The sequence below is a fragment of the Macrobrachium nipponense genome, chromosome 1, assembly GCF_015104395.2.
Source record: "Macrobrachium nipponense isolate FS-2020 chromosome 1, ASM1510439v2, whole genome shotgun sequence".
NCBI lineage: Eukaryota > Metazoa > Arthropoda > Malacostraca > Decapoda > Palaemonidae > Macrobrachium > Macrobrachium nipponense.
This window is the reverse complement of record NC_087200.1, coordinates 140,809,228-140,835,386: the sequence shown is the minus strand read 5'-3', so window position 1 is coordinate 140,835,386 and position 26,159 is coordinate 140,809,228. Positions and strand designations below refer to the sequence as shown.

The 26,159-nt window shown below is 40.6% G+C and overlaps 1 protein-coding gene across 2 annotated transcripts in view; it reads left to right on the top strand.

Moving 5' to 3' along the window:
• The window catches only part of LOC135219690 (protein-L-isoaspartate O-methyltransferase domain-containing protein 1-like), a 221,826-nt gene that overhangs the window by 182,518 nt on the left and 13,149 nt on the right, over positions 1 to 26,159 (top strand). For both annotated transcript variants that reach the window (XM_064256650.1, XM_064256649.1), the window contains exon 5: positions 12,975 to 13,128. In XM_064256650.1, coding sequence (XP_064112720.1) covers positions 12,975 to 13,128 — 154 coding nt within the window. The remainder of the gene's footprint in view (positions 1 to 12,974; positions 13,129 to 26,159) is intronic.

The following is a 26,159-nucleotide window of genomic DNA, read 5'->3' as shown; positions in this document are numbered from 1 at the left end:
GTGGCTCGATCCGTTAAAGCTCTCAGAGGGCATATCCTCAAGCTTCGGAACCACGACCTAGGGTTGTTCTCCGACGCGTCATCCACCGGGGGGGTGGGGAGCAACACTAGGGGGGGAGGAAGTGTCAGGCACCGGAGAGGGGGAACAGGTAGCCTGGCATATCAACTTCAAGGAGCTGGCAGCGGTTCAGTTAGCGCTCCAGTTCTTTCAGGACAAAGTCTCCGTCGAGTAGTTCAAGTCAACTCGGACAATACCACAGCCCTGGCATACTTGAAGAAACAAGGAGGAACTCACTCTCGCTCCCTGTTCGCTCTAGCGAAGGAAATTCTGCTTTGGGCGAAGGCGAGAGAGATCACGATCTTGACAAGGTTCATTGCCGGAGTCGAGAACGTCCGTGCGGATCTCCTCAGTCGACAAGGACAGTTGCTGCCGACCGAGTGGACCCCCGTCTAATCAGGACGTAGTGGCCAGGAGGCCCCCTTTTTTTTTGTTTTTGGGGAGTCCTTTGGGGATGCCCCTTTGTGGAAGAGTTTTTGCAACCAGCAAGGACTTCGAGACTTCCTCTTTACTGCTCCCAGTTCTCGATCCGGGGGCAGTAGCAGTGGACGCCCTGTTATGGGATTGGACGGGCCTAGACCTCTACGCATTTCCCCCTTCAAGATTCTGGGGGAAGTGATGAGAAAGTTCACAGCTTCGGAGGGGACGAGTTTGACGTAATAACACCCCCTTTTGGCCTGCAGCGATCTGGTTCACAGAGGTGATGTCCTACCTGGTGGATTTCCGAGATCTCTTCCGTTAAGGAGAGATCTACTCAACAGCCCCACTTGTTCGAGAGGTACCACAAAAACCTCTCCGCTCTGAGTCTGACTGCGTTCAGACTATCCAGAAGTTGGCCAGAGCGAGAGGTTTTTCGAAACCTGTGGCTAAAGCTATCGCCACCGCGAGAAGACCTTCGTCAATCGCGGTTTACCAGTCGAAGTGGGCAGCTTTTAGGAGCTGGTGTAGGAAGAAAGGAGTTTCCTCTACCACGACCTCTGTGAGCCAGATCGCCGACTTCCTTCTTTATCTCAGACGAGATTTGAAAACTCGCAGTGTCAACCATTAAAGGCTACAGAAGTGTCTTATCTGTAGTTTTTCGACATAGAGGTCTTGACCTTGCTATAACAAGGACCTACATGATCTACTAAAATCTTTTGAGACCACCAAGGTACCGATAGCTAAGTTGCCTTTTGTGGAATCTGGACGTGGTTCTCAAGTTTTAATGTCAAGCCGCTTTGAACCTCTTTACTCTGCCTCTTTGCGAGATTTGACGAAGAAGACTGTATTCCTAACTGCTCTGGCGACGGCCGAAGAGGGTTAGCGAGATACAGGCGATTAGTAAACCGTCGGCTTCAAAAGGGCATAATGCAGTCTGCTCTTTGGTATGTCATTCCTGGCTAGAATGAGAACCCTTCCAACCTTGGCCTAAGATCGTTCGAAATCAAGGGTATGGCAGAAATCTATTGGTCAAGAGCCAGAAAGAGTCCTGTGTCCTGTTAGGGCTCTTAAAGAATATCTTCGTAGGACAAAGGAGTGTAGAGGTTCTGCGGAGAACTTATGGTGTTCAGTCAAGAGACCTAATATGCCCATGTCAAGAATGCACTGGCATTCTTTTGAGGAACACCATTAAGGAGGCACACTCTAATTGTCAAGACAGTGACTTTAAGCTTTTGAAAGTTTAAAGACTCACGAAGTAAGGGTTATTTCGACGTCTATAGCCTTTCAGAGAAATATGGCTCTCAAAGATATTTTAAGTGCCACTTTTGGAGAAGTAACTCGGTGTTCGCCTCGCACTATTTACGGGAGGTCAGAACGACATATGAGAACTGTTACTCTCTTGGACCATACGTCGCCGCAGACACTATCTTGGGGGCAGGAGGTAGCACTCATCCTTTCCCATAGAAAAGGGTAGGTGAGTTTTTAATGTTTGTAATGTTTATGGTTTGTAGGGTCGGCCGCCGAATGCGGTCTTCCCTTCTTTTAGCCTTTGGTATATGGGAGTATTTTGGTTAGGCTAACTTAGGGGGTGGTTTTGCCTCGTTGTCCTCTTGATTATGGTCATGGTCTAGTCACATTGTGGTCTCGTCCCCGTTGGCAGATCATCTAGAGCGCACCAACTACACAGGTCTCTACCTTGTTGGTAACTCTAGTGAAGCAGATGCAGGCTTGGGTGACAGTAAGCACGAAGTCAGCTATGCTAACAGGTAAGGAAACAAGATGTCAATCATCTACATATATATGTTTTCCTAAAATCCTTTTCTGTCTCTCCCACCGCCAAAGGTGGGATTCAGCTATATATATCTGACAGTAAGTTTCATGAACAAAATTATATTGTAAGATACAATAAAGTTTGTTCATACTTACCCTGGCAGATATATATTTAATTAAAGTACCCACCCACCACCTCCCCTCAGGAGACAGTGGAGATAGAAAATCTGATAGAAAATGGGAATGGTTCCTGATACCCGCCTCCCAGCGGCGGGAATGGGTACTAACCACCCTACTCCCACTACGTGTGTCGTAAGTTTTTTTAGAAAATTCTGTCGGGACTTCAGAGAATACAGCTATATATATATCTGCCAGGTAAGTATGAACAAACTTTATTGTATCTTAACATATCATATTTTGGTAATATCCAATCATTTCCCTTAATTTTGCAACTAATTGGAAGTCTCTAGCACAATATTTCGATTTATGGTGAATTTATGAAAAAACTTTTTCCTTACGTCCATGCGGTAACTCTTCCGAAAAAAATCATACATGCGATTGTGGTAATGTTTGCACCATTTTAAAATTAGCTGTTGTTATATAAAGTTTTAGATATGGAAAATGTGCGCAATTTCTTGCACAATACAACTAAAAACAACCCATGGTTTGTAGCTTTATGAGTTTTTGAGATATTTTCATATAAATAATGATAATTGCCAAAATTTCAACCTTCGGTTCAACTTTGACTCTACCGAAATGGTCGAAAAACAGCAATTGTAAGCTAAAAAAACGCTTATATTCTAGTAATATTCAAGCATTTAACTTCATTTTGCAACAAATTGGAAGTCTCTAGCACAATATTTCAATTTATGGTGAATTTATGAAAAAAATTAAATTTCTTTACGTCCGCGCTGTAACTCTTCCGAAAAAATCATACGTGCGATTGTGGTAATGTTTGCACCATTTAAATTAGCCGTTACATAAAGTTTTTATATATGAAAATGTGCGCAATTTCATGTAGAATACAACAATCAATAATTGAAGGTTGTAGCTTTTCTCATTTTTGAAATATTTGCATATAAATCACGATAATAGAAAAAAACCACGTTCGGTCAACTTTGACTCTACCGAAATGGTTGAAAAACACAATTGTAAGCTAAAAACTCTTACAGTCTAGTAATATTCAGTCATTTATCTTCATCTTGAAACAAATTCGAAGTCTCTAGCAAAATAATTTAGATTTATGGTGAATTTTAAAAAAAATCTTTCCTTCCCTCTGCGCACGGATTCTCCGCCACAAATCTCCGAAATGCGTACGTAATATTCTCGGAATATTTGCTCCCGTTTTTCCATATTATGGCATTTCATAGAGTTTTATATATGAAAATGTGCGCAATTTCATGTAAAATAAAACGAAAAATATTTGAAGTTGTAGCTTTTCTTATTTCTGAAATAATTGCATATAAAAATATATATATAAAAAATTAAAAGACATTTCGGTCAACTTTAACTCGTCAGATATGGTCGAAAACTGCAATTGTAAGCTAATACTCTTACAGTATAGTAATATTCAATCATTTGTCTTCATTTTGAAAGAAATTGGAAGTCTCTAGGAACAATATTTAAGATTTATGGTGAATTTTTGAAAAAAATATTTGTTTACGTCCGCGCGCTTACGGAATTTCATGCATTATTTTGTGATAATATTTTCATCTGTGTTGCTTTTATAATTTTACAATGTGTTATATACCAAAACCAAAATGATTGCAATTTAGTGTACATTACAACGAAAAAAAAGTAACTTGTTACCTTTAACCGTTTTGCGCACAGCGCGATTTGAATACAATTATATATGAAATTTCGTTTTGCGCTATCTATATCGCATTATTTATATATGATAATGATAATTTTTTCATTTCTGATGGTTGCATACTAAACTACAGCCAATGACAAAAAAAGGAGCCAAAAAATGAACTCTTAATCTTGAAAACTAAGCGCGCTGTGATTTTTTGAAAAAATTATTTCTTCCGCTTCTGCGCTCACTCTGAAACACCTCCGGCACACGGGAGAAAATTTTTTTTTTTTTACCACTTCAGCGTAAGAGGGTTAAGTGACCGGAGGGTGGGGGAAAGGAGCTGATTTGTTGTTTGCTGCCATAAAGTGCTCATGAAATTTCCACCCCCCCCTCTCTCTCTCTCTCTCTCTCTCTCTCTCTCTCTCTCTCTCTCTCTCTCTCTCTCTCTCTCTCTCTCTCTCTCTCTCTCTCTCTCCCCCCTCTTCTCTACTGAGATGAGAGATTTTTATGGTACATATATTGCGTAATATGCTTATTAATATTTTCAAATAATAAAATAATAATAATAATAATAATAATAACTGTAATTACAAAAATCATATGTGAAAGTATTTTACTAAATACTACGATAATCTCTCTCTCTCTCTCTCTCTCTCTCTCTCTCTCTCTCTCTCTCTCTCTCTCTCTCTCTCTCTCTCTCTCTCAAAGCGATGTGTTTTTTGGATGATGATTTACTAATTTTCAAATATCAATACAGTAGTACCTCGAGATACGAAATTAATACCGTTCCGAGGCGCCCTTCGTATCATGAGTTTTCGTATCTTGGACCACATTTTACATGTAAAATGGCTAATCCGTTCCAAGCCCTCCAAAAACACCCCATTAAATTCATAATAAAGGTAAATTGATATAAACAATGAAATACTACAACAATTTGGACCATTCAATACCTAAAATTAAGACTAAAAATGCAAAACCTGTAAATAAAGTGTATATTAGTGTACAAGAAATATTATTACTGTAACGTAAAATGTGGAACGCTTACCTTTCGAGTGAAAGCTACGTACATACGTAACTATCCAAGGAAGATTGCTTCTGCCTACGTACTTTCTCACAATGTTCCTGTGTGAGCCTTTTTGGGGGTGGGGTCTTCTACAAATGATTGCACTTTATGGAAAGCGGCTTTAATTTCTGCGGGTTTTTTTTGTATGTAATATGTACGTATGTACACTTTAAAGAATATACGTACGTACTACAACGTAACTATCCAAGGAAGATTGCTTCTGCCTACGTACTTTTTCACAATGTTCCTGTGTGAGCCTTTCGGGGGGGGTGTCTTCTACAAATGATGCACTTTATGAAAAGCTGCTTTAATTTCTGCCGTTTTCTTATTCATTTTTTTTTTTTTTTTTTTTTTTTTTTTTTTTTGTAATACAGAATTTCAAACTTTCTTTTTTTGCACCTCATGACTCTGTTGGCCCTGGTGTCCATCAAAACCCTGTTCAACCAAATGTTCTCTCTGCAAACTGAAACTGAATGTTCGGCTGCTGACCTTCAACATAAACTGAAGTGCCTTGATTATACGTAGTACACTACATACTGGTATGCATGTTGTAAATGATTGGTCTACACCCTCTGTTCAGCAGGGAGTGGAGATTCTACCAACCTTGCAAAGTTTCCAGTTATCCCATGAGAGAGACCTTGATCACTTATCCCATGTGAGAGATCTTGGTCACTTTTTAAAAAAAAATACTATTAGTATTACGTACACATTGACGATCCTGAAAACAAATACCACGTGCGTACTATAACAATGCTGGTACCGAGTAGCGGAGCCACGCCACCACGTGTACATAGTAGATGCATGATGGGAGGGACGCTGGCCAATAGGAGAGAAGGATTTCATGGCCCGCGACTAGCATCAGGAAACAATGGGAGAGAAAGCAGGAGGATGGTGGCGAGTCTACTAGTATACTAAGATGGCGGCGCGTGGCGCGATTTTCAAAATTGTTATCCGGGCGAATCTCGGACTTTCAGAAACCTTTCGTATCTTGAAAACTTTTCGTACGTAGAGCCGTTAAATTTTTCGTATTGGCTTTCGTATCACAAGTTTTTCGTAAGTTGAGCCTTTCGTATCTCGAGGTACCACTGTATTAATGTAAACAGCAATAATATAAATTCATTAAAGAAAATACTAAAGTGAATTAGCAAGATTTTAGTTTATAAATAAAAAGAATTATGTAAGAATAAAAGAAAATGCATTTAACCCCGTGTCTTGTTTTTGAACACGTAGCCAGCTTGGTTGGCTGGGTTCCAACTGTCAAATCCAGTGGGGAGAGAGTATTGCCATCTACGGATCATTGAAATTCTCTCTTTTTCTCTTTTGCTGATATGAGATAATTTCTATGGTACATGTGTATGTTTATTAATATTTTTGCATTATAATAATAATAATAATATAATTAATCTCAAAATTCACATGTGATAGTATTTTAAAGAAGTACAATAATCTATCCATTTCACTCTTTTAAATAAGGACAACCCTCTCTCTCTCTCTCTCTCTCTCTCTCTCTCTCTCTCTCTCTCGCCACACGAGATACTAGCATGCGCTAGTGGTAACTCTCGCCCTCTGTTTGGGCTGGAAGTGTATGTATAAGTATATCTTTAAGGACATTACTACATTTTATGGTAAAATAATAATATACAGTACTAGTTTACAAATAATATTACGTTTAATGAGATTAAACAGTAACAATAACACTCTCTCTCTCTCTCACGTATGGTTATTTGTTTTGTAGTGTAAATAAATGATTTACCTTATAACTAATTTTCAAATATTAATAAGATTAATTAAAAATAGCGATTCCCAGTCTTTTTATCCACTTGGAGGAACATGGGCGGGGGAGTAAATGAGTTTGATATACGAATTGGTGGAGGGGAGGAAGCGGAGTCTAGGAGTTATTCTCTCTCTCTCTCTCTCTCTCTCTCTCTCTCTCCTCTCTCTCTCTCCTCTCTCTCTCTCTCTCTCTCTCTCCCCATTATTATTCTCTCTGTCTCGAAATAATTCATAATTTCACTCTTGAGGGTCAAATATATGATGTTGCCATTCATTGGTCTCTCTCTCTCTCTCTCTCTCAATCTCTCCTCTCTCTCTTTTTCTTTCTCTCATCGTCTCTCTCTCTCTCTCTCTCTCTCGGCTCTCTCTCTCTCTCTCTCTCTCTCTCTCCTCTCTCTCTCTTTTCTCTCTCTCTCTCTCTCTCTCTCTCTCTCTCTCTCTCTCTCTGTTATTTGCTGTAGGTATATATTTTTAATGGTAAAATGTTTAAGATGAGTTTGAAATTATATTAATATATAACCTCAAAGATTAATGCAGTAATAGGTTAGTAATTTTAGGTATATTTGAAGTAGGATGTTATTAAAGGTATACATTTGGCATCTGAACTTTCAAGATAGGCAGTTATAAGCATTTTTAGTGGTGGTTTTAACTATTCGTGGGGGTGTCTGGTACACATCCCCCGCGAATACGGGGGGAACACTGTATACATATTATAGTATTATTATTGACAGTGTTTCCCCCCGACACATTTACTTTTGGCCTATGCCATGCCTACATTTCAAGCGAAAAGCACGACTAATGGATGCTGTGCACTTTTTTAGTCCCATATGAATGCTAAATTTCTTGGCAGCCTAGATGAGCTGTTCAACACTGATGCTGACTTCTGCTGTACGTTGATGCATGTACATTTCAGTGACATTTCCTCAAGTTTGTCATCGTCCGAAGCCTTCATAGATCTTCAAGGAGCACCAGCTTTTCCTTCTTCATGTTAAATATCATAGCCTTTATTCTTAAATGTAACAAATTTACCTTTGGCTATCATAATGTCAGACATTGTGCACCGATACCATAATGTTCAGCCACACTTTACTGAGACCTACCACTTTCTACTTTTGCAATAGCATCCAGTTTTTCCTGGATGCTTAAACTCTTTCTTCAGTGCTATTATTGGGGAGGATCTAATGCTCAAATCACAATAATCACTAAAAAGTTAACAAAAACCACATGATGTATACAAAGAGTTGAGATAAAGCAAGCACAAGTCAGATGCATTAACACAATGGATTCTGGTATGTGAGTGGTGTACTCATTAACCCTTACTGGACAGGTAAATTTATCGATATGCAGCTCTTCAGTCTTGGTAAACTTTGAGGTCAGCAAATTTGCGAATCAAAACACATCAATGGAAAAAGGAATATATGCAAATATATATGGTGAAAGAAAAAGATTCTAAAAAATTTCCCCTACCTTCCTCAAGAAGTTGAAAATTACTATTTACAAACCCTTTTGGGGCCTCTTTTACATGACACTCGTAAATTTTACCAACTTATGTTTTTTCTAATAATGAAATTATTTTATTTTGTAAAATTTTAATTAACTGCTCACACAATATCAAAACAGATAACAAATAAAAGCAGTAACAAATTCTTAGCAAATATGTTGAAAAAATATTTACGTAAATTTACAGAGAATGAAGATTCAGTAACTTTTTTTTTTTTTACTTTTACATGTTCTTTCTAATATTTCTTTGCACTTTTCTTTGTGAAATTACATTTACAACCGACATCCTATTGTAAAATATGAACAAAAAACAACAGCAACCCCTTGGTATATTTATGAGCAAATTTACAAAAAGATGTCGTGAGAGAGAGACGCAGAACATTCTCCCTTCAAGTCACAAGCAGAACTAAAGTCCTGAGATGCCCGATTTGAAGTTTTAGCCAGTGTAAAAGTTGCCATTAGTAATTCCATGGGCTATAAAAGTATTGGTACCTCTTTCCCTTCCGATTCTTTCCAAATCGATGGCGCGTAATATTGTTTATCTATAGGATCAATCCATCCACACCCCAAACCTGTTATCACTACTCCCAAGGATCAATCTGTCCATTAAGGGTTAAGAGGGTGGGTGATGCACTTTCTCCCTCACTCAAACTTCCAGCATTCCTTTTAGCACCTGATTTGAAAAAAACGTTTGGTGCTCAATCTGGAGGCAGTATTTCCAATTTGCACCGATATAGTATCCGGAAGTACGATATACCGAGGTCCATTATATTGGTGACCTGTTGTTGTTAAATACCTTTGGTAGCAGACCCTTTTTGTGTGCAAATGATCTGGTTCTAAGTCGGGTATTAGTACTGACAGTGGGGGGAGAGGGTTATTTTACCCCCACTGACCAGTTTGTGGTTGTAAGTTTTGTTTGGAGAGGCAGACCAAATATATGTGCTTTTGTAGACTTGGCATCAAAGTTACCTCACAAAAGTCATTCTTTACTATTATTCTTATCTTATAAGAGGTGAACCTTCCTTAGCTTGCAACTGCACTTCCTTTAACTACTCAAGGACCCTCTGATGATGACCCAAACAGCTTGGATGTGGACTATGGCAGAGATGATTCCCAGGTTCTGGTATAGTTGCTGTGCCCATCAAGAATAATTCATTATGATTTAACAGTTAAGCATTTCACAATGGGACACATCTAGGCACACAAAGCAAAAAGTTCCAAAAAGAACAGTTTACGGCACATGCTCAGCCAACTCCCTATTATGTAGGTACACTTAGGTTCTTATTGGTGCCATTCACAATGTCGGAGAGAATGAGGAAGGAATGAGGGGAATAGATGAGTGGGTTTGTTTGAAAATTTGTTTATTTTAAAAACAGTTTTATCACAAACTTGTCATCCTGAAATGGCCTGCATTGCTATTTAAGAGGAATGTCAAAAAAATTAGCTCAAGAAGGAAGACATAGCTACTGGAACTTCATTGGAAGAAAGACTTGGATTTGGAAAAGGCAGGTCTTAAAAGAGCTCTTCTGTACTTGAGATTTGCAGTGGAAGGACCTACTGGCTAGGGCTCTTCTGTAAGCAATACAGGCGGCCCGCGGTTAACGGCGCAATCACTCAACGGCGAATCGGTTTTACGGCGGTCGTCAAAAATAATCATTAAAAAAACTAAAGCATTTTAAAGGTATCTTTACGGCACAAATTTCAGTTGACAGCGCCGCTAGCGCCGTTGTCTAACGAGTTCATACATATGTAGAAATGCCGTTCAGACCATAAAGGTTATGCAAATTATATTAACAAATTTTATGGAGAGTTATTATGTAGGTATTAGGGTAAAATATATGCCTCTGACGCTGTTCTATGCCGAAAATATCGAGTTACATAAGTGCAAATTTAGCTATGGATGTGTCAATTCATAAATGTTCATGCTTTTGTTTAAAATGTGTATGAAAATGTATTACGTGAAAGGCATTTTTATTTCTGTACAGAAATATGATACAAAGGCAGCTTTTGAAACTGCCCTTCATGTTATCAAATACGATGTTTTTTTCATGTTCTTTCTTGTAAGCCGCCGCCTGCCGCTCTTCCGAAAATATGGATTTAAAAAAAGTGCAAATTAGCAATCGATGTGTCGATTTTATAAATGTTTATGCTTTTATGTTTAAAATGTGTATGAAAATGTATTACAAATAGGGTATTTTTATTTCTGTGCAGAAATATGATAAAAAGGCAGCTTTTGAAACTCCCCTTCAAGTTATCGACTACGATGTTTTTTTTCAAGTTCGTTCATGTATGCCGCCGTCTGCCGCTCTTCCGAAAATATCGAGTTTATATAAGAGTGCAAATTTAGCGATCGATGTGTCGATTTTTCAAATGTTTATGCTTTTATGTTTAAAATGTGTATGGAAATATATTGCGTAAAGGTATTTTCATTTTTGTACAGAAATAAGATACAAATTAAGGCAGCCTTTGTAACTACGCTCCACGTTGTCAGGGGATGGTTTTTCATGTTCGTTCTTGTCCGCCAGTTCCGAAAAATGCATTGTGTTATTTTATTAATTATGCATCTTTTCCATAAATCCTTTAAAAAGTTATACATTATTTCACTGTATCCAAGAATATTGTATGTATTCTCATATTATTGTATTTTAAAATACTACGGCAAACTTAAGCCCGTATTTCCGCGGAGCGGCCAATGTTGTGGTTTGAAATCAGCTGATGAACATACGGAGTTCTGTTTTTCACCCATAACGCAATTCTGAGCGAATGCTCTTGCTTCTAGTTAGCATAAACGAATATCTATATACTTGACTTATATGAGACAAAGTTATTTTTCCATATACAGCGTGTTTTTAGGCGGAAATATTTATTGAATATGTCTCGTTGTGTATGTGAACTACTATTTTTTTCGTTAAACAGATTACGTTGGCGGCATGTTTATTGAGTAAAAAATTACGTGATTCCGTTCGTAATACGTAATCCTTTATATCATCGTAATGCGAACTTTACTTATTTATTCTTATATCGGTGTGAAACCAACAGTAAAATGTGTTCTTTCAAGCACAGTAGTTTTGATTAAAATGATTTTATCCCAATTTTTATCTACATTTGTGTGTGATGGCAGACGTTTACTGCAGTTTTATCCTTGTTGCCGATGTACAATAATAGTCATTAGCAGCTTGAACAGTTTTCTCAGCTTCAGTTATAACTAGTTTAAATTTAACGGTATACTTCCCGATTGATCTTTAATCTACATTGATCTCTGATCTATGCAAATAAAGTTATTACATTAAGATATCTCAGTTCTATTCTATACATAACGCCATTTATAACAGATACGGTAATGTTGCACTGTAGTACAATGATCAAAATACTAGCCAGACAGATGTTATCCAGTTCGGTTGTACTTAGAAAAAAAAAAAAAGTTTCTCGTTCGGTTGTTCATGGCTGTACACGTTCACGCAACGAGTATAACGTTAAAACCATACTTTCATCATTCTCTTTTGCTGTTATTGAACTTATGTAACTAGAAGATGGATAAAGTTAGGCCATTGTAATTTGATCTCTCATAAAATCGAACTATCATAAGACTAATGATCGTAACCTGAACACTACAGCTACCTGTACACTGTATAAACTTTATTATATCTTTACATACTCTAGACACCCACATGTACTGTACAGTAAATTCTATAGTACTATACTGCATAAATATAATTTTTACTTATTGCGCCGTTGTGGGATTACGGCGCCTTTGACTGGTCTAGAGTTTCGAAAGAAGGTGTGCGGCGGCCGTAGGCTTTAAAATCGCTCAGCGTCGAAAATCGCTTGGCGTCGGTGGCCAGGAACGGAACCCCTGCCGCTAACCGAGGGCCGCCTGTATTTGTTTTATTGCTGAATTAACTAATTCTATTCTTACACTGAGGACATGTGTTTGTTTCAGATTCATGGTCCCAAGATACAGGAATGTATGGCTAGCTACTGTTTTCATGCCAAGATAATAGATTTATTTCTGTGCATGAAAAATGAACATAAGAAAACAAAAAATTGTTGAAAGTATGTAATAAAAAATAGGAATAGGATTGACGTCTGTAAATCTGTAATTTTTCAGCAATCATTTTATGAAAATTGAGATGAAAAGGAGTAATAAAAAAATGTTAAAGATAAATGTAACAAACTACAAAATTTTAAAGATTGTAACACATTGTTTTCAGAATATTTGATGTTCAGTTTAACTTGTCACCTTTTTCATATACATATGTTTTAGCTCTCAAAAGTCAGCTGTATTTGAAAATTTATTTGTGCTTTTCAGGTTTTGATTGTGATAGTTATGGAAATATTTATTCCAAGAATACTTCTTGAGTCTCAATGTCAGACTCATTACCTTGGTTCCAAATTTTTTTCATCTAGGGGTAGATATGGAATAAGACAGTTGAATTAGAAGGCAAGAAAGGCAACATGACAAAAGCCAGAGGAAATGGAAAAAAGTGACTGATGTTACATTTACTGTTTTCCAATAACTGTTGCATTACTATACTGTACAATATTTAGAATTTTATTATTTTTACACCTCATTGATACTATATTTTTCCATGACAGGAAGGTGGTGTTTTAGTAATGCCACTTAATGATCAACTAGTAAAGATAAAACGGACTGGACCAACTACTTGGGAGACAGTCTCTTTGTTGCCAGTATCTTTCTCATCACTTGTAATGCCTGATGCATCTCATCCTCCTGCTAGCGTTCCTCTTCGTAAGTTACATTTTCGTCTTATTTGCATTTGAATTAAGTTTTATGCTAGTTTGTGTTTTCATCTTTTTAGTGAAATAGGAACTTTTGCACTAAGCCTTAACATTTGAAATATAATGTTGTGGTCATGACCATTCTAACTGGCTGCTTGCTTTGCATAGTGGTTTGGATTACCATCTGCATCAGTTTTTGAAATTTTTTGAGAGCATGATCGACTTGTTAACAAAAGTCATTTGGGAGGTAGGCTTATAAAGTAAATTGACTTATAGAAAACTAGTGCCTTTTCTTTTGAATGAATTATCTTTGAAGTTTAGTCAGATTTTGCCGTTATGAGGTTAGACGAGAAAGATCTCTACACTCATCATATGTCCAAACCATCTCAGTATTTGGTGACTCAAGTCAGTTTTCCAGTCTTTGGGTACCACATCCCAGAAAACAGGTTTTGACATAGGAAAAACCTATTTTTGGTAGTTGCTGTTGAGTCCTCTAGGATTGCCTTTCCATGGTCTATCCAGAGCTCCATGGTGACTAGATAATGTCAAAGAATTCTCTTAACTGGTCTTGTGGCTGGACATTGTGTCGCAATGAAACATTATAACACATGTCAGAGTATAAATGGACTTGGGATAAGAGGGCACTTTCTATTATCCTCAGCAAATGCTAATATCCAGTTTACCTACGTCAAAAACTAAGAAGAAGTGGTTATGTGCATATGCGCCGTCATGTTGTTTATATACGACCAAAATCCAACCAAGCCACCATTCCTTTCTGTTTGTCAATGCAGGATGATCCCTTACCCAGATCCCATGTCTTTTCGTCAGGGAAGTGGGAGGGTTTTGAGGACTCAACAGTGACTACCAGAAATAGGTTTGTCCTACGTCAAAACTTTATTTTTGATAATGTAGTCTCTGTCTCATCCTCAAGGAGCTTTACAAAGAAATTTATGGCTGACAAAAAGCTCTTGAATTTTAATCCCAGCAACCCAAAAACATTTTTGGTCCTGGGTCTAGCCACTAGTTTCAAGGCATCATTCTTTATTCCAAATACGTTTAGGTTTGGTAGCAAAGAACAAGAAGCTAAGTGCAAACTTACATTTTTTAGGGTTGTGGTGGAATCACTAGCAAAAAAAAAACAAAAGCAAGCAAGGCCTTCCCATATTACGTTAACCACTCCTGGCTTACAAATTTACCCCAGCCACACTTCCCCCTTTACATTACACTATTTTCTAACAGGACACTTGGTTCAGCAAGGCAAAAAGCACAATTTCAAACACATTTACTTATCAGGGCAAGAAGCTTTGCTGTCTACTAGATTCAGTCGCTGAGACACAATAACCACTGAATACCACACACCAAAAACCAAACGCACCAAAACAACACAACAACTGAAAACAACACGACTAATCACTACACAAACAACACTTACGACACCAAAACTTCACATAGCTCAACAAACACAAACACCAACCAACATCAAGACTACACAACAACCCAAAAGACAACAAACCAACAACACAAACAACCACCAATCAGCACCAAGACTTAAACAATAACTCTAAACCACAATTCACAAATCAAACACAATAGAAACTCACAAGCTCAACAACCTTCAGATGGACACAAGCACAACAAAGTCACACAACATCAAAACAATCAAGAAAGCATAATAGCAACTCACTACCTCTGTCCCAAACCTGCCAGATACAGACTGATCACTATCTTGGAAAATGGACTGTCCCTCACAGACTCTGATCACAGACTGACTGACCCGGCAACTGAGCCAGCAGATAACCCAGACGATCGCACAACAAGCAAGCCACTTGTTAACTATCCATCCACCACTTATGCTCTCTCTCTCTCTCTTGATAGCTCGCTCACTCTCACTCTCCAGAAAAACATATATGCATTTACACACTACCATACAGCAACACCAAACACGAACTTAACATATCAAACACGTGTAAACATTTAAACTCGCAATTATTCCCGATAACTACAAACAATCCAATGATGCTCTCTCTCTCTCTCTCTCTCTCTCTCTCTCTCTCTCTCTCTCTCTCTCTCTCTCTCTCTCTCTCTCTCTCTCTCACACAACCCTTGAAGACGTTGTCAAATGTAACTACCATATCACTCCTTCATAAGGTGAAGTCTGTGGTGACTTATGTAAGTGTGGTGGGTATTGTTGCAATATTATCAAACCTTCCCCGGTGATAGTTAGCATACCCACCTGTTACTAACAGAAGACCAGTGGTTTGCTGCTGTAGTGCCTATGGGTCAAGTGAAGTTGAATTTGTTCAAGCTCGTGGCAAGTGTTGCTAGAGTGTAGGAAAAAACGGACTTTTTGGGATTATCTGCCTCGACCTGTAGGTAAACCTTAATTGCTTGAATTGGGCATGTTTCGTCAACTAATTCTAGTTTACTTAGAATAGTAGTAGATTTCCTTCTTAAAGGAATCCCATCCTTGGCCAGTAATGACAGGCCAGAGGACAATAATAATTGGTGGTCAGCCATTTGCGTGATATATTTTCCTTGTGTACAAGAGCCCAGTTTGTTAATATGAGCTCCTGATGATAATGCAATCAAGAAGATCACATAATGTAGTATGTGAGTTGTGGTTGTATTGGGTCCACTGAATTGAAGGGGTGATCGAAGTCTAAGCACCTTGTTTAGGGACCAGGTAATTGGAACCCTTCTAGAGCCAATCTTTGTAGTTCAAAGGACTGCAGAAGGTGAGTGATTGACAACTTCTACAGTAGTGTCAAATCATGAAATCGTAAATCAGTGATTGTTGTAACTGCAAGGCATTTGTCTTCAGAAAGGATAAGAAATTTTTAAATTATTTCCTTAGGATTTTTTACTGGGCTCTCGGAATGGGTATAATGTAATTTTTGCAGTAAGTATAATCAGCTCACGAAGTATTGGCGTAGTTTCTTAATGTATTGTTCATTATGGAAATATTGCCATATGCAGGTGCCAGATTATTTACTTATCAATAAATATTTCCTTTCAAAGATGTTATACCTAAAATTAATTAAATTGAAATTGAGTAGATTTATTCAACATATCAAAGGTAATTATATTGCAAAGCAAGGAAAATTTATACCCATGAGTCCACGAATTTTAATTTTATTCTAAACTCAAGCATTTTAACAGCAACGTATCGTACTGTACTGGGATGTCATTTTGTCTCTTACAGCTGATAAATAATACATTAAGGCATCAATATTCATTAATAGCAATCTGTAATTAAACTAATTTTGTATTTTGATCAATAAAATAATATGCAAGACATTTAGTGAGCCTAAATATGACTTCTGATGTTCACATATGATTAGCCTAGGTCTATTTTCAGCACTATACTCTCTTGGATACGTAATATGACTGAATATTTAAATTGACAATATCTATGTTAATCTGCTTTATTTGATTATTCCCATTAGTTTTTTCTGGGCTCGACCTGTGACGGCCAGTGAAATGTCCCTATAGCACTCATTTCTAGGTATAAATAAATGCTAAATATACCAGAGAAAAAAGCCATATGGAATGCTAGAGTTAATACCTCCAGCTCACTCACCCTCATAGGGGGTCGGTATAGCATGGGCGAGTGGAAACCACTATCATGGATGCTTTGCCAATTAGATGTCTCCTCTCTCAAAATCCCCCTCTAGAGAGGTGCTGTTACAACGTCTACCTTCCGCTTGCTACTACTACCTCTGCCAAGAACCTTCATTCCTGAATTAGCACTCTTCGTGTCTGCACGCGCCGTTTTCGCTGTTTCCAGGAAGTGTTTTTGCGAAGCATCATGTCTTCCCTTCACCAAGAAGCTTCTTCATCTAAGCTGAGTATTCCATTTTTGTTTTTTAGGACGATGGGGCAACGATGCATCCAATATTTTGCCCTTATCTTAAGACACTTGTTCTTGGGAGCCGGGCATGATGCTCTCCCGAGTCAGCCATTTTGGATGCATGGCTGGCCGCATGCGCGGTTATATCAGAATATTTCGCTGTGTAATTTTGTTCACCGTTTAGCACTTCACTGTATAGGCTACTGTTTTCATATATTTTACCGTCTCGCTCCTGACGAATACTGAGAGCCTTGTTTATTACGGTTTGAGCCTTACGTTATTAGCCTATTATAGGGCCTTTTTCATTATCATCAGTCACTCAGGAGCAAGTTGGTTCCCTTACGTGCGTACGGTGATATGCTTCATTTTACGTTATGTGCAAGTATTGTGGGTTATGTGTCGTAGGCTAGCCTAGCGGTTCGCCAGTTTAGTTTTAAGAGGTGAAGATTCCTCATTCATTCGCAGTGCTCATGCATGTATATTTCTAGTTTAGTTTTTTATTATAATCTTGTATTGCTATATTTGATGAAGTTGGGAGTTCTTTAGGTTTTGGAGGGTGGACTAGGCAGGTTGAGTATATCCCACCACCCTTAGTGGCTCCTAGTACCGCCAACCCGACCAGGCAGATATGTTTGCTTGGAGGGTGGCCCAGGACTAGAGAGTTCCTCTCTTGTTACGTATGTAGGGGCTAGGCCTTTCTTACCTGACCAGATCGGTAGATTCGATTTTGGAGGGTTGAGTTAGGTTCTAGGTGTCCTCTTTGTGACGTCCTTATAGGAGCCATCTTAGCCTACCTGAGCGGATCTGTACCGATTTCGGAGGGTTAGGCTGGGATCTTATTTGGGTGCGGTTTTCTCCCACTTCTTTTTCGTCAGTACTTCTAATAATTCCTCATCAATTATTTTATGAATTAATTTTGTTGAGTGTAGCCTGGGCCATTGGCCCCTTTAGGGTGTGTCAGTTGGCCTACCGTCTTCTGCCCCCTTTAGTAGTAAGCTAGTTATTAACTGCTTCTTGAGAAGTGGTATTCATTGATCGGTTGCTGTGGCCAGGCGATCGCGACTTGTCCACTCTCCTCCAGACCCCCCCCCCCCCCCGGTCCCGGACTCGTTCCGGCGCTGCTTTGTTAGCTCGCTGCCCAAGCAATCCTACCAATGAACAACAGCTAGAACTAGAGCACGGTCCTGGGGATTAGTCGGAGGAGATTGGGGGATTAATAGATCATGTAATCTCTGTTGGTATGTCTCCGGGCCTGTGTTTATTCCGGCAAGGGGTGGTCTACCATCACACCCGCCAGGAGGCTATATGCCGGAGTTTACGTACCGCTGTTCCGCCGCTCTGTTTTCCGTACTTCTCTAGTGTTATCGCTGCTTCCCCACTCCAGTGGCGCCGGAACTAGGCTTAGAGATACGTTTCTAACTGACTTGGAACTACCCCTCTTCTCCGGTGCGATCAGATTCAGGCTTAGGTTTTACCTGTTCTGCTCGTATCAGGGCAACCCCGCTGGTTGTAACTTTTGTGATAACGAGATTATGGATTCCGGAGCAGGCGGAGACATTCAGAGCTCAGTGTTAAGAAAATTTATTATGTAGCTTCTGTTGGTATGTCTCCGGGCCTGCGTTTATTCCAGCGAAGTGTGGTCTACCATCACATGTGCCAGGATGTATACACCGGAGTTCTACATACCGTTGTTCCTGCTGCTCTGTTTTCCATATTCTATGTTATCGCTGCTGCCCACTCCGGTGGGGGCGGAACTAGGCTTAGAGAATGCGCTTCCACTTGGGAATTGCTACTCTACTCCGGTGCAATCAGACTCAGGCTTAGGCTTTGCCTTGTTTCCCTGTTCTGCTCGTATCAGGCCAACTCCGCCGGTTATAGCTTTGGCGATACCCAAAGTATGGATTCCGGAGCAGGCGGAGACATCCAGAGCTTTATTAATAAGAAGTTGAAGATTATAGTTGATGTTACCTTTAGCTAGTTAAGTAACTAGTTTAAGTGTACACATACTGCCGGAAATAACTCCGGCGGCATTATTTGACGATACTCATGTATCTTTCCAACTTACAGATGGTTCGCTGCCAGGAGGTGGGGTGCCCAGCCGTCCTTTATAAGCCGTATGGGCATGAGGTCTGCTGGTCTCATGCCAGCTGCGCCATCCAACTGGAGGGACTCTTGGTCTGGCACCCAGAAGCCTGCATGGTGTGTTACGGCCTCGTTAGGAACGTGACAGATGAGTCGGTAGGTAGCATCCTCGCCTCATTGTTACTCTGAATTCTATGTTACACATATTGATTGCGCATAAGTCAAACTAGATAACGAGGAAAAGTCCCCAACACTGGGGAACCTGATTTGATTATCTCATACAGGTTGATCTGACGCTCAAGGCCTCCTCGCTGACGACCCTTAAGGCCTGGGTAGGGGGGTTTGGGAGGAACGTCGGATCCGGCCAACCCTATGTGCTGTCGGAGGAGATGTGCTTCCTCCTCTACCCAAACACTAAGGTTTCAGCAGCAGTAGTGGCGGAAGTAGCGGCTCCCATTATAGAGCGGATCCGCCAAGAGACCCAAGCCCCTCCAGAGGACCAAGAGGGCTTGTGCGATGATATGACGGAGGAGGTGGCAGCCATCAGCCTGCATCGAGAGCCCATAGCCATCGAGGACCAGGAGGAAGGTAGGGAGGTAAGTGAGGCAGGTAATCGTGGAGCTAACGTTCTCTCCTTCAGCCCAACTCCTTCTTCTTCTTCTTCCTTTCAGGGCTTCTCTGGGAAGTCCACGACCTTTGGGAATAGGTCGGGCTCAGTAATCCCCAAGGTGAAAACCTTGAAGACAAAGTCTCTGTCGAAGGCGATTAGACCAGCCAAGCCTTCTCCGGCAGGCTCCGCCAGGTCGTCATTGGCCCCCAAGCCTTCGACTTCCTCGGCCAAAGCTACTCCCCCACCCAAGGGGTCGAGAGCTAAGACTTCTAAAGCCAGACCGACGGAGTCCAGCTTTGACCAGGAGGCTTGTCCACTCTTCTCATGCAGAAGATGAGCGAAGTAGTTGACTCGAGACTTCAGTTGATGTCCACTCAACTTGCCTCAGGTCTAGAGACATCCGGACAGTACATCCTGTCTCTGGCCCAAAGATTGCAAACCCAGGAGGAATTGGTGGCCAGATTTAACCAGTCTGGAAGCACACCGCAGTCCTTTGCGGTGCTGGACGCATCCAAGCTCCCACCATTTGAGAATAGCAACCCATGGCAGTTGGCTCTACATGCTCCATTTTCAGAGGGCAGGCTTACAATGTTGAGGGTTGCGGAACCTGACCCGTGGAGGATTATGAGTTCTTCCCGCCGGGCCTACAATTCCCCTTCCTGGGCTACACTAGGCTAGCCGAGGAAGCGTTGGTCAGGGTAGACAAGGTCCGCACCCTTACGGAATGGGAGTGCGTCAACACCAAGTTGACACCTCACAAAGGTTGCTATACCATGTTTGTAGCGCTGGATAACATCCCAACACCTTGCACATCAAAGATCGCAGAATTGACACTGCAAGCCGGAATTCTTTGCTCTTTCCCGGAGATCTGGAGTGTTGGGTTGGCGCTCCGGCAACATTCACAGTGGGCAAACTCGACCTGGAGTGTGCCTCCACACAATTCAGTGAACATTTGCCTAGAATTCCGGATACCATGATAAAGGCGGAATTCAAAGCAAGATGTAGGCTGAGCAGGTCAATTAACTCAGTCACCACTGCAGAGTTGACAGCTTCTGTCTTTGTAGAGGAGCCTCTATTCCGGGTCCTGACGAAGTCGCTGCTGCAGGCTTATCAATCGGACCTGTATGATTTCATAGTGGCTAGACGAGCCTGCAGGAAGCATGTCTTTGCTAATACCTTCATCAGGCATGAGCCTAACAAGCTCATAAAGGCATCGATCTGGGGGGCCAACCTCTTTCCTGAAGACGTGGTTAACAGCGTCCTCAGTGAGGCGGCTAGGGCTAACCAGAACCTTCATGTCCGCTGGGGAATTCCCTTCAAAAGGAAGTTCGAGACCCCCGGACCACAAGCCAAAAGTAGGAAGAGGCCTAGGAAGTATCAGCCTTTCCAGACCTCTCGGCCTCAAGCAGTGGTACAGGCAGTTCCTGTCTCCCAAATGAGTAAGCCTTCGACATCTAAGGCACAACTGCAACAGCAGTTTGTTCTGCTGCAGAGTCAACAGACTCAACAGCCCTCGAGTTCGGCTGCCCTTGTGATTTCCCCAGCCTTCAACGCCTCCTTTGAAACACAGGGGCCGAAGACCTCAACCAGTCAATGAGTCTCTGCAGGTAGGCGGGAGACTGTATCTCTCCCGGGACCATTGGACCTTCAGTACGTGGCCACAGTATTGTGTCGAAAGGTCTGGGGTGGAGATGGAAGAAACGGCCTCCTCCACCAGTCAGTTTCCATCAGATTCCAACGACAGACCTTCTAGACTATGCCAAAGACCATCTTCAAAAGAAGGCAATAAAGAAATTCAGTCACCTGAAATTCCAAGGACGTTTGTTCAGTGTACCGAAGAAGGACTTGGACAAACTAAGAGTGATTCTGGACTTGTCCCGTCTCAACTCATACATTCAATGCGATAAGTTCCGCATGCTTCCCTGTGGGGTCGTCACCACCTCGATCTTACAGACGCTTATTATCATGTACCGATAGCAAGAAACTTCTCTCCATACCTAGGCTTCAAACTAGGAAAACAAGCTTACTCGTTCAGAGTCATGCCATTCGGGCTCAACATAGCGCCCAGAATATTCACCAAACTAGGAGAGACAGTAGTGCAGGAACTAAGAGCTCAGGGGGTGATTTTAGTAGCTTACCTAGATGACTGGCTCATTTGGGCAACCAACGACGAGGAATGTGGCAAGGCAACAGCCAAAGTAATAAAAGTCCCGTCTCATTCCGGCGTCTTGCTTTCAATGGTTGGGAATTCAATGGGACCTAAACACACACAAACTATCTCTTCCGCCAAAGAAGTGCAGAGAGATAGCGAAAGCTACGAGACAATTCCTCGAACAAACGGGCTTCTCGTCGTACCCAAGAGAGAATCTTAGGTTCACTTCAGTTTGCTTCAATAACAGATGTTCTGTTGAAAGCCAGACTGAAGCATATCAATCGGGTATGGCGGAAAAGAGCCAACAAGAAGTTCAGACAAAATCTCCTTGATTCCGCCAATACTAAGGAAAAGACTCCGCCCATGGACGGAAGTCCGGAGTCTTTCCAAATCAGTGCCACTACAATTTCCCCCACCGTCTCTGATAGTCCACACGGACGCCTCTGAGCGGATGAGGTGGCTACTCTCAGTACAAGAAGGTTCAAGGAACATGGTCAACAACATTCCGCCAGTTCTACATCAACGCACTAGAGGCAGTGGCCATTTTTCTGACCCTGAAACGACGAGCTCCGGCCAGGAACATTCATATCAGACTAGTCTCGGACAGCGCAGTGATAGTTTATTGCATAAACAGAGGAGGCTCCAAGTCGAGCCAAATAAATCATGTGATGATTGCAATCTTTTCGTTGGCAATGAAACATCATTGGCACCTGGCAGGAGTACAGAATGTCATTGCGGACTCACTGGCTAGGACAATTCCGCTGGAGTCGGAGTGGTCCTTGGACACAAAATCATTCAATTGGATTTGCCAACCAATCCCGGCCCTTCAGGTAGACCTGTTCGCCATGGAGTCCAATCACAAACTTCCATGTTATGTGGCTCCCAATCTGGATCCTCTGGCTCACGCCACAGATGCGATGTCCATAGACTGAAACAATTGGCAGAAGATTTACCTATTTCCGCCAATAAACCTCTTGCTGAAAGTTCTACACAAACTCAGGTCTTTCAGAGGACAGATAGCATTGGTAGCACCCAACTGGCCGAAGAGCAATTGGTTTCCTCTTCTACTAGAGTTGAAACTCCGTTCCAGACGGATTCCCAACCCAAAACTGACTCAAATAGTACAAACTCGGACTGTGTCAGCTTCCTCAAGAATTCTGAATGCCCTAATTTTATGGACTTCATGAAGTTTGCAGCACAGAAGGATGCTAGTATTGACCCACTAAACACCCTGTTCGTGGAGTCAGACAAAAGAGAATTAACACTCAGGCAGTATGATTTGGCAGTAAGGAAGCTAGCCATCTTTCTAAAAGAATCAGATGTCCAAAAAATGACTACGAATCTGACAACTTCATTTTTTAGAACTGTTCGAAAAAGGCCCAGCTGCTAGTACCATTACTACGACTAAACCTGCCTTGAGGAAGATATTTCAGCTTGGCTTTAATATTGATTTAACAGATTCGTACTTCTCGTCTATCCCTAGAGCATGTGCTCGTCTGAGACCGGTAGACCGCCCTCACACGGTCTCCTGGTTTTTAAATGACGTACTCAGGTTGGCTTCAGATACTGATAACGAATCATGCTCATATATAACCCTTCTCAGGAAAACATTATTTTTAATGAGTCTGGCCACAGGCGCCAGAATATCTGAACTGTCGGCTCTCTCTAGAGAACCAAATCATATTGATTTTCTCCTGTCAGGAGAAGTTCTGCTCTCTCCAGATCGGAAATTCTTAGCAAAGAATGAAGACCCACAAAACAGGTGGTCTCCATGGAAGATTGTCCCTCTTCCACAGGACCCATCATTATGTCCTATTATTACATTAAAATCTTATCTGGACAGAACTTCTAAAAAGTCTTCAGGTCCTCTTTTTATTAGAGAGAATGGTGGAACCATTTCCTTGAAGGCCATCAGACAACAAATTCTTTATTTTATTAAACAAGCCAATCCGGATTCAGTCCCTCATGTCCATGATATCCGGGCTGTGGCTACCTCAGTTAATTATTTTCATCATATGAACTTTGAGGATCTTAAAAAATATACGGGTTGGAAATCCCCGACAGTATTTAAACGCCACTATCTGAAAAATCTCAAGGCCCTTAAATATTCGGCCGTGGCTGAATATTTATGTAATTCTAAATCTGTATTTTATTATTTTGCTATTAATTATCTTTTGGTACTCACTCTCACCTATCTGCCTCGCTTGTAATCCCTGCCTTTTTTTCCGGACTGGATTGCTCATCAACCCACTCCTGTACATGTACATACTTCATTAATATGTTTGTTTTTATGTTCATTACCTGTTGCATTTTCCTAGTGATGGTATGGATTTGGTCATATTAGGTGTTTTTTACCATTTGTAATTTGTTATCCTTACCTTGGTTATTAAAACAATAATTTTAAGGAATTTTTATTTTCCTTTCATATAAATTTTTGTTTACATTTTATTTCCAAGCTTGTATGGCCAATTCTCTGTTACTATTTCACTGGCCGACACAGGTTGAGCCCAGAAAAGGGATTTTGACAAAGGAAAAATCTATTTCTGGGGGAAGACCTGTGTCACCCAGTGAACCCATCCCTCTTTTTCCTTTTCCCCACCCTTTAGCTGGCCCAAGCTTGGGTGCGTATTTCAGGAATGAGGGTTCTTGGCAGAGGTGGTAGTAGCGAGCAGAAGGTAGACGTTGTAACGGCACCTCTCTAGAGGGGGGATTTTGAGAGAGGAGACATCTAATTGGCAAAGCATCTGTGATAGTGGTTTCCACTCGCCCCTGTGCTATACCGACACCCTATGAGGGTGAGCAAGCTGGAGGTAGTGACTCTAGCATTCCATACGGCTTTTTTCTCTGGTATATTTAGCATGTATTTATACCTAGAAATAAGTGCTATAGGGACATTTCACTGGGTGACACAGGTCTTCCCCCAGAAATAGATTTTTTCTTTGTCAAAATCCCTTTTTTACCATGACCTTTTTTCATATCCTTTTCATGATTGCTTAACATAATTTACTCAGACCTAGCTATGCCATGTCATCCTGCTTCATCCGGACTTATTGGAAAGCTATGGGAGTCAAAACTGACGAATACATTAAGAAAGGCTTATTCTCATAAAAGCTTTCTTAGGTTGATCTTTCTGTAGCTATTCATTTCTTCTAAATAGAAATTAATTAAAATTAGTTTCACATGCATGGCTAGACCTACCACCATAAGCATATTATATAAGTAGCTGAAAGGATAAGAAATATGAAAGAGGACTTTTTTGTTTGTCTATTTCAGATTTTTTTTTTTTTTTTTTACAATAGAAACCTACTGCTGTAATCAGGGGTTGCTCTTTGACAGCAGCAACAGTCATACAGGGTATAACACGAGTGTATGCAAATATTTAGGGGAATGAAAGATAAAGTAATTTTGAGAAGGAAATATTTAATGAACATGCTTCGGTTCTTGGTGAGGGGAATTTAAAATAACCGTTATCATTAGTGATGCTTTCAGCGATGGAGTTCGTAGCGAAAAGTCGGATCGAGTAGCCTGAGATGTTGGGGGAGCGGAGGTGCCATATAGGAGTGATGGAGGGATAAGGCAGATGTTAATAAAATATCTTACAAAAAATATATTATTTTGGTTTTGGAAAAAAATGCATGCAACATTGAATCTGTTTCCCTACCTATCCGTGGTATTTCCTGGACACCGATTAAAAAAAAAAAAAAAAAAAAAAAAAGTAAGCCTAACTGAATCTCTCATCCATCAAAGGTAAGCGCCTCAGTGGCGTGATCGGTATGGTCTTGACCTGCCACCTCGGTGGCTGCAAGTTCGATTATCGGGCATTCCATTGAGGGATGAGAGATGTATTTCTGGTGATAGAAGTTCACTTTCGATGTGATTCGGAAGTCACGCAAAGCCATTGGTCCCGTTGCTGAATAACCACTGGTTCCATGCAACGTAAAAACACCATACAAACAAACAAACAAACAAACATGAAAGGTAAGTTTGCTTAATCATTAGACTTGTTCATTAGACACCTAACAAAGATTTCAAGTGTATTTTTAAAAATCTCTCCCTCTCCATCTAAAGTATTCATCAGACATCAGTTATAGGTGTAGACCTAGTCATGATTCCTGATTCAACAATATCGTGACAAGGCGCTAGAATTCAAAATTCACAAATGAATGTTGCTCAGCCAACATTTACACTACTGTATTGGCTTGCTCTCTTGTGTTGCTTTGAGGAGTTCCACTTCTAAGGCCATGTTCTAAATTTTGCCGTTCTCTAAACAATTTTATTCATCTATGTATGATTCTCTTCGGTATATTAAGCTTTCTTGATATCTCTAAAACAGGAACTTTCACTAGT